This window comes from Eucalyptus grandis, chromosome 3 (assembly GCF_016545825.1).
Source record: "Eucalyptus grandis isolate ANBG69807.140 chromosome 3, ASM1654582v1, whole genome shotgun sequence".
In the NCBI taxonomy this organism is placed as follows: Eukaryota; Viridiplantae; Streptophyta; class Magnoliopsida; order Myrtales; family Myrtaceae; genus Eucalyptus; species Eucalyptus grandis.
Window position 1 is genome coordinate 64837587 of NC_052614.1, and position 9480 is coordinate 64847066.

The window sequence follows — 9480 nt, forward strand, 5'->3', positions numbered from 1 at the left end:
GCAATTTAGGGTTTTTTTTATGGTCAGTCGAAGTAAATTTGTCACAAATGTATGGGTTTTGGGTTTTTTATGATCAAAAAAATAATTTAAAATAAATTTATCATAAGTGTATCAGTTTGAGATTTTTAAGGTATTAACCCATAATATTATTACATTTTGCAACAGTCTACGGAACTCTGTGACGTTAGCTTGGCTTTGCCGTACCCAAAAGTACGTGATGGGAATTAAAAAGAATTTTCCAAATGAAAATCTCAAAACAAACTTTAATTAATGTAAAACAAGATTTCTGGCAAATGCCATTTACCAGGGACGAGCGCGAGTCGTCTTTCTCCACCGATAAACCCTAAACCCCTCGCCGGCGAACACCGGAAACTCCAAATCCCTCTCCGTAGCTTCTTCTCCTTCTTCTAGCCGCCGCGCCGGCTGCCCTGCTCATCAGGTACGCATTCTCGCCGTCCGTCCTCTCTCCAGTTCCGCACCGTCAATGGCGCTCGTCGTGTTCGTCGAACGGTGTTCAAGCTCTGTAAAGCTCTGGTGTTGGTGCCTTTTGCAGATCGATGGGTGCCCCGGCGCTTAGTAAGAAGAAGAAGGGCGCGAGTGCGGCGAAGCCCCCGCCTAAAAAGAAGCTGGAGAACGATTTGTTTGCTGAGAAGCGGTCGAAGAAAGACGACGTCCTCGAAGAATCGGACGATCAGAGCGAAGGCGTCGAAGAGCTCGAGCAAGACGGAACTGGCGATTCTGGTTCCGAAGTATCCTCCGATGGAGATGATGATCCGCTGGCCGATGATTTTCTCCAAGGAAGTGGAGATGAAGGTCCGTTAATGTGTTTACAGATGGGATGTTTTTTCTCTTGAGTGTTTCCAATCGCGTGCTGCTGCTAAAAGCATTTGCCTTGTCCAGATGAAGCTTCCGGTTTGGATGAGGATTCAGATTCCGGTTCAGATTCTGATTCCGATGAGTCGGATATTGAGCAGAAGTCGAGAGCTATCGATGAAGAAAGGGCTAGGATAGAGGAAGAAGCGGGGGCCGAAATGCAGCTTAACATCAGAGAGGAATCTGACGAGTTCAGATTGCCAACTGAGGAGGTACTTCTCGATTCTCTATGCGACTCCCGTGCGAAATTCGTGAGGTGCTATTGGCATTGCCGCTGTGCTGATCTCTGTTATGTTTTTGATATGGTGGTGACATTTCTTCTGCAGGAATGTGTTAGTCAACCTATTATTGTTGTCTAATTCCTCCTCTACGCGAATTCTTGTAATTTAGGAACTTGAGGAAGAGGCTCTTAGGCCACCCGATCTTCCAAATATGCAGAGGAGGATAAGAGAAAGTCAGTAATGCGCTCGTTATATATTTTTCCTACTTTTTTCTTATTATCAATCTTTTGAAGTCTTGTTCATGAAAATTTTCTGTCAGTTGTTCGAGTGTTGTCGAATTTTAAGGTGCTGAAGCAAGAGGGAACGACGAGGAAGGACTATGTTGAGCAACTTAAAAAGGATCTAGCTTCCTATTATGGTTACAATGACTTCCTTATTGGGGCTTTGATGGAGGTGATTGAACTGCTTTATCAATACAAAAAATGGAGTCATGAATGATATTTCTATGTTAATACCATTTCCTCTCCTATCTGGTTTTTTCAGTTTTACATCTCGGTACTCCTTTTCTTTGTATAAAGAAAAAAACTACTTTGTGCTCTAAGTGTTCTGTGCTTTGATTTCTGTTACTCTGCAGATGTTACCGCCAGTTGAACTTATGGAACTTATTGAAGCATTTGAGAAACCTCGACCTATATGTCTACGTACAAATACTTTAAAGGTAAAACAAAAGAAGTGCATTGCTTGTTTGATGTAATCAGGATAGTCTTCCTCCTTTTTTTGGTCTTCCTGCTGTTAGAAAATGCAATTTCTTTTTCTTGAGTGTACTTGCTAGATGATATTTCTCTTCTTATTATCTGCATTCTAATGAAAAAGTTGTTGGCATTTCTTGTAGACAAGGAGACGGGATCTGGCTGATGTTTTAATTAACAGAGGAGTAAACTTGGATCCATTAAGCAAGTGGTCGAAGGTAAATCATCACCTAGTCATCAAGATCTTTGTGTGTGTGTACCTCTCATCACATGTCATTATCATTTTTTGACTTTATTTTCTGATGGATTCTCAGGTTGGTTTAGTTGTTTACGATTCACAAGTGCCTATCGGTGCAACTCCTGAATATATGGCGGGATTCTACATGGTAGATCATTTCCTAGTTTTTGCATTTGAGGTTTTCTCTGGCATTATCTTTTGTGATGCAATAAGGACCTTTTTAAATTTTGCAGCTGCAAAGTGCAAGTTCGTTTTTGCCCGTGATGGCACTTGCTCCACAAGAAAAAGAACGAATTGTTGACATGGCGTAAGATATTCTGAAGTACTTGATATAACTATGTCTAAGCTTCTAGCTTTTCACTTTAGTTTCCACGATGAATTCAATTCTCATTGCTCTTTAAGAACCTGAGTCTTGAAAGTTTTGAGAGAATGACTCCATATTGGAGGCATAGCTATGTGCACTCGTTTGCCTAATTGGTGGAATTTTGAATTGGTGCCACATGTTGGGTCACTTTAGTGTGTCCATGCAGGCAAGATGAGGCACAGTAGATTGCTTAACTGATTGCAGTACAATTATATCATTATTTCTTTCTTTTGTCCATGGTTAATAACACTCCTTGCCTTGCAAGTCAATCTTGTTTACATGTGTTAATATTTGAGTACAATCTTCACATGATGCAGAGCTGCACCTGGAGGTAAAACAACATATATTGCAGCTCTAATGAAAAATAGTGGTAAGTTTTGGCTTCTGTTTTAATTCGATCAATGTGAATAGACATGTGCTGGACATGAATGTTTTATGCGCTTCACATTGATCACACATTCTTTGGCAACATACATTTATCTTGTGACAAACTGTACATTACATGGTGAAGTTCTGATTTGGTGCTTTCTGGTGTGTGCTATTGTAAGAAACTCCACATGGGTGCACCCAAAATCCTATTTGCTGGTTGTTTATGGGATATCAAATCAAAAAGTCAGCTAAATTACTCTGTATTCTTTATTTAAAGATTGATCCAAAAGTAGCAGTCCTGCTGTGTGAACTGCATGATTATATAGCTTATTACAAATGAATGGGGCTTCTTTTGTGAGGACCTGGGACGTAGGAAAATCTGATTGGATAAGAATTAGATCTGGAGACACTTCTTCTAGAATATGAAGAGTACCCACATGAAAGTTGTGGATGAATTTGATGTAAGTTTGTAGACATGCTTTTGCTGTAAAGATTGGGAAAATCTGATTTAAAAAGAAAAGAAGAAAAGATTGGGAAAGAAATTTTGGAAGAAAATGTTAAAGTCTAGGCATCACACCGAAAGCTTCCTGAGCTTTTCTTAAGGTTCACGCTAGAGAAGAATTGTATCTCGCTGTTCAATACCAATCAATTGCTATAATTAGACTTAATATACTAATCAATGAATATTGGAAACTCTTAGATAGGAAACACGATATGCTAAGTCAAATAAAGCTGGAAAAAATCATATTTAAAACTGAATAAGAAATACGTCTTTCAACTCTTATAGAAAGATTCCTAATTTAATTAGGAAAATAAGCTAATTGTTATTTAAGCAGTTCATTTTCATCTAGCATGTCCTTTGTAATCCTCAAAGGTTGTTGTCACAATCCTCCATCCTCTTGCTTCCAGGTTCACTTTTTGTTCTTTTTCCAATTATCCCTGCAATAGAGTCCTTAATGCCTGTTTAGGGTGCGTGACCTCCTTAGCAATATCCTTGAAACTCCTTAGAAATAGTTATGATTGGATATTTGGTTCTCTAGGAAACAAAGCTGGTATGTCCTCCATTGGCATTGGTGATTAGTTGACTTGATCTTCCATATTTTATTAAATTCGGAGTATGTATACTTTCACATTCTGTGTTGTCTTGGTGGTAAGAACATATGGCTTTTTTTGGTGAGTGATGATAGTGGAAGCCTAATTTTTTTCTTTTTCAGGGGATGAAAAAACTATCGGTCCCATAAGCATGCTCTGTTTTGTGAATCTGACAGCATTTATTGGCACCATTTTACTAGGTGTGGTTTTTGCAAATGAGATGAAGGCACCGAGGCTGAAGTCTCTCACTGCTAATTTGCATCGGATGGGTGTGACGAATACAATAGTATCCAATTATGATGGGAAGGAGGTCAGTTCTTCTTACTGGCCTCTTTACAATATATTTTTATGGATATGGACTTTCAGAGCCTTGAGATTATGAAGCTTTAGAGCCGTGTTTTGGATGAGGACATGTTTCTTTCTTCTGTATATAAGGAAAGAATCTGGTTACGAATTACTGTGTATGGCTTTTTCCTGCAACTTATTTTAACTAAATAATCTTTTGTTGATCCTCAGATGACTCTTTGCTGCTATAGATGACTTTCTGTCAAAGAAAAAAATTGCTGGTCCCCATTATTATAAAGGTGGACCAGATCTACAATTCGAATGTACATTGCAATGCGATATTGATTTTGCTAATGGATGCACGATTGAGAACCCATAGATTTCTGCTGAATGGATTATACGCAATAGATATCTTTAGCATTGATCATTGATTCAGTATAATTTACGATCAATCAAGTCTCAAATGGCTTCTCATGTCATTTTTGTGTGTCTTCTTTTGCAGCTACCCAAAATTATAGGTGTAAATTCAGTTGATAGAGTATTGTTAGATGCACCTTGCAGTGGGACTGGGGTAAGAAATCATACTTAGATTGCACCTCTTCTGTACACTTCATTGGCCATCGCAGCTCTGTGAAGCTAATGTGTTATTTAACACTTTGAAGGTTATATCGAAAGATGAATCTGTCAAAACCTCCAAAAGCCTTGAAGATATACAAAAGTGTGCATTTCTGCAGAAGGTATGACTTCTTCTGGGCATATCTAATTGATGTTTGAGTTGATTTACATTTCGATTAGGACCTCCAAATATTTCACGAGTCAAAGTTGATCACAAAATGCGTACATCTGATTGTTTGTAGAACTTCATGAGATAGCAGTAAAAATACCTGAAAACTTGCAACAAGCATGTCTTCTTTGTCCTAGATCAATATTTCTTGAAACGCCTCTCCCCGCAGCACCCACCCCCCTCCAAAAAAAATAAAAAATAAAATTCAATAGTAAGCTTTATGGTTTACGAGTTCCTCACCTGCCTAAATTATCACTTATTAAGTTTTACTGGTTAAAGCTTCTTTCATGTGATTAATCTACTCATGTGCAGCAATTGTTACTTGCGGCAATTGACATGGTGGATGCCAATTCAAAATCTGGTGGTTATATAGTATACTCCACATGCTCTATCATGATTCCAGAGGTATTATTCTTAGATATATCCATGTTATTTTGCGTTCTTTTGGATGTTATATAACTTCTATTTTACAGAATGAAGCAGTAATTGACTATGCTTTGAGGAGAAGGGATGTTAAACTTGTACCTTGTGGATTGGACTTTGGGCGTCCTGGGTATGCTTTTGTGCTCTTGGTTGCAACCGATTCACTAAACAGAATCATTCATTATGCTCGCACTTGCAGGTTTATCCGGTTTAGGGAGCATCGATTTCACCCTTCTCTGGAGAAGACAAGGCGTTTCTACCCTCATGTTCATAATATGGACGGATTTTTTGTGGCAAAGGTATGTGTTTCTACATTACTTGTGGTTATCTTTGTTGAAACGTCATTTTATTAGCTTTACTCAATTAGGATCTTGATAGGATGAGTAGATTGTTTGGTGTTCGGAGTATTTGACTGAAAGTTGGTCCACGTATAAGATGCTCTGTCATTTTGTATAATATCATGAGTTATTTGCGTGTACCTCTCCTGTAACTGAACAGTACAATTTGGTTTTTATTCTTCGTCTCTCTTCATGACAGCTGAAGAAAATGAGCAATTCAAAGCCAACTTCAGTACCTACTGAACCATCAGAAACAGCGGAACAAGTTTCAGGGCCTGAGGAAGATAGCAGCAAAAAGGATACAGTTGAGGAACCTCAGAATCAGACAGAAGCTGCTGAAAATAATGTTGTTGTGGAGAATGGTGATGTGAAAAGTAAGAAAAGAAAATCACCATCCAACTCTAAGGAGATTAAAGGGAAATGGCCTCCCAGAGATGAAATGTCCGGAGCAAGGTCTGTTTTTGTATGTTTGTATTCTTTTATTGCAGAGGAGCTGGCCTTTACATCTGCCATCAGCTTGTCTGTGATGTTTTCTCCACTGAACTCTCATAGACAGAGATGACTAGATTTAGTGATTCACTTGTAGTCAATTTTAATCGTGAATTTCTTGACACATGAATTTCTTGCTCATGTCAAGTCATCCGTAGACTCATATTGCTTGCTTTGGTCTCATGCAGAGAGAAAAGAACTAAAAGGAAATTCCCATCCCGAGTGGAAATATCTAAAATGAGGTAAAAACAGTCTCGAGCCTTTCTCTATTCTAATTTATTCATGTGGAGAAGTCGAATTTTGCATATGCTACGAGCTTGATTTTGAAGTCATGTATATTCTCTTGATTGAATATAACAAAATTTTTGTGGTCTGTTGATCTTGATTGATCATGTATATTCTCTTGTTTATGCCAAGTTATCTACTACATAATTATATTGCGTGCTTCGGTTTGCTGAAGGGAGGAGAAGAGAGAGGCATCGAGGAAAAAGAATGCTGCAAACAAGAAAAGAGGAAAGTAGGAGTATAAGCAGTTGGTAGAGGTGAAGCACTCGTTGAAACCAGCTGATTTGCTACTTGTAGTGCAGCTGTCCAACTTGGTTTGGGAGCGGAGGAAGCAAAGCTGGTGGCTTTTTGCCATTTGATTGAAGAACATGCAGAATGAAGCTTACTAAAGAATTTTAATGTATGCTACTGGTCATTATGATACAAGGGTCATAATTTGGATTCCGGCGAAGAGTCAAGAGTTTTTTTTTTTTTTGACGAGCGAAGAGTCAGAGTTGAAATGACTGCTTTTTTGGGCTGTTGATGTCCCCTAAAGTTTTGTTTGCTTTGTAGCGTTCATGTAATTAAAGATCAGCTGTCACACAATTCTATTGATAAAGTTTGGATGACCAGTGCATAATATTGCTCTGAAAATTTTGGGTCTGTTCACAGCTAGGACCTGCTCATTTTCCTCTTTAAAATTGATGAGTAAAGGTTCATGTTTAGATGTCTTGTCATGCTTAGCTTATTTCCAATAAATTGAAAATTATGAACTTGCTGAATGCAATTAACGCTGACTAGATAAGAGCTCTTTAGTTTCTTAATAAACGCAATCTATATATTAGTGTTGACGAATGTCGGTTGACGGGAATATGGAAGATTGAAGTAGATTGAAGAATCACTCTCGATTGAACCTACTAATTCATCTTTCTTGTGGTTATAGATGCTGCATCCTTACTCTCAGAGATAGCACCAACTGATGGCATGCTTATTAAATCACTTATATAACATATGTGAGGATTATACAACCAAACAATTTGATGCCTGTTGAGAGTGCGAGATAAATCACATCAAATGTGAGAGGAAGTAACACATTTTTTTTTTTTCATTCAGGTCGGTAAAGAGTTTCTTTCCTTTCATTAAGACAAAAATGAAGAACACACAAAAAAGAGTTTCTTTCGTTTCTCTTTGAAAGTGATGTACGCAAGAAAGATGGCACCCTCTCTCTCTTGTAGCAAATTATTGCCCAAACTTGACTCTACATAAACCGATTCTATCATATCTATTGATCATGTGATTTCATATGTGTCTCTTCTCATCGTTAGTTATAATTTATAATTATAATAGGTTCATGGATTTGAGTTAAGAAATGTTTCTTCACTCTCACAAAAGAAAAGGTAGAATTCATTTTCAAGAACCTATATAGTCCCTCAAGAATGGCAAGAGCCGAGCAAAAGGAGACCTTTATCATGCAAAATACGAGTGCCTCATACATATGCATTGGCTTAATATGGCGGTCTATTATAAATCAAGTCATAGTTTTGAGATACGAAGTTGAAAACACAGTTCCAAAAATTAAAAAGAATATTTCAATCGACTCATAACTTATTAGTTTAAGTTTTTGAGTGAAGATGTGTTCAATTGGTTAGTAGTTTCTCTTATTTAAAATCATTTCCATCTGTCCTTCGTACCTTAAACAGCCGGAAGAAAAATTTCCCTTTTGGGCTTCCCTTCTAGTTGGCGTTCTGTTCGTCTTGCTGGTTTTCTGCCTCAATGTCCATTCTTGGTTAAATTCTAGCATCTGGGTTTTTATGGCATTAGCATTTTTGGCAAAAGGTATGTCTTTATTTGCGATTCTACTTTAATATTACTGTTTAGTTTCGTATTTGATTTAATTTGTTTTATTTTTGCAGTTGGTTGGACTGCATAAAGTGCCATTTCTTTTATTATGCTGTATCACGTATTTCGTCGACCTTCTGCGTGCAATGTCGCTTTATCTTTCCTGAAATTTGGAGCTGTGTTTTGTCTGTGATTCTCAGGAACCTGTTTTTTCTTTCCCTTTCTTTTTCCTTTCCCTGTGTCTCCTCATTGGTGATCCTCTCATTTGGTATGTGCTATTTTGCGATCTTGTTCAATATTCTGTTTTATTATTCCATCGAAGGTGCTAAAATTGTGCACTATTGTTCGATGCATGGTCATTTAATATTTTGTGGCTTCTCTTTTGGTTTGGTTACGTGTCATATTGGGACTTGCTTTGTACAACTTATCTTGTTCTTTGATTACATTTTCGCTGGACTGGACCATCTGCAAGCATATTCAGTGTAAAACAGTCGTTCAAACGTGGCAAGACTTTGAGTGGCGGTGGGAGTGTTTGATCACCCAAGTCAAGAAGAGTGATTGCCTGCCTCGAATGAATCTCGGCTCTCAGAGATGGGTTTGTGTGGCTCGATCAATTTGCCAAGATTGCCTTTCTGAGCATGGCCTTCAACCTGGGTGCGAGCTCTTTCCTGGAAATGCTTCCTGGAAATGCAGACAGAAGATGAGCTAGAGTCAAAATGCAGGAATGAAAACTACAGAGGCCTTCACCCCTAAAAAGCAACAAAGACAAGCAAATCAGTGCTACTTGCTCCCAGAACATGACCTGCAAGTGGGCAACAAGTTGGACTAAAGCATATCCTTACAGAAAGTGTGGAAGAAAGCTCGTTGTGGAATTTGTCAAAGAAGAATATTGATTTAGACCCCATGTCAGATAATCCATTAAAGGAGCCACCTTTCTCAGGCCTTACAATAAAAGAAGCTTTTTCCATAGCTGAAATTTAACCCAACCTCAGCGAAATCTGTGATGGTAAAAACTGACTTGTCAAGGCTAGTGGAAGTGCCCGAGCTAGTGCTAAAGCAATAGCTACTGCGAGTGGAAAAACCAGTACATATAGGGAAGTGTCAGCAGCGACGTGAGGGATTACCGCCTTTGTGGCAGCCTAAACGACACTG

The 9480-nt window shown here is 38.3% G+C and overlaps 1 protein-coding gene across 1 annotated transcript; it reads left to right on the forward strand.

Annotated features, from left to right (window-relative positions):
* Positions 1–284: 284 nt before the first annotated feature.
* On the forward strand, positions 285–7158 carry LOC104438243 (probable 28S rRNA (cytosine(4447)-C(5))-methyltransferase). The gene is made up of 19 exons (XM_010051338.3): positions 285–439; positions 554–813; positions 901–1085; positions 1264–1327; positions 1414–1547; positions 1729–1812; positions 1987–2061; positions 2158–2229; positions 2315–2388; positions 2763–2815; positions 4107–4216; positions 4694–4762; positions 4854–4928; positions 5288–5380; positions 5449–5528; positions 5598–5697; positions 5936–6189; positions 6414–6467; positions 6686–7158. The coding sequence occupies exons 2-19, from the start codon at positions 558–560 to the stop codon at positions 6744–6746; spliced, it is 1893 nt and encodes a 630-aa protein (XP_010049640.1). The 5' UTR covers positions 285–439; positions 554–557; the 3' UTR covers positions 6747–7158.
* The last annotated feature ends 2322 nt before the right edge of the window (positions 7159–9480 follow it).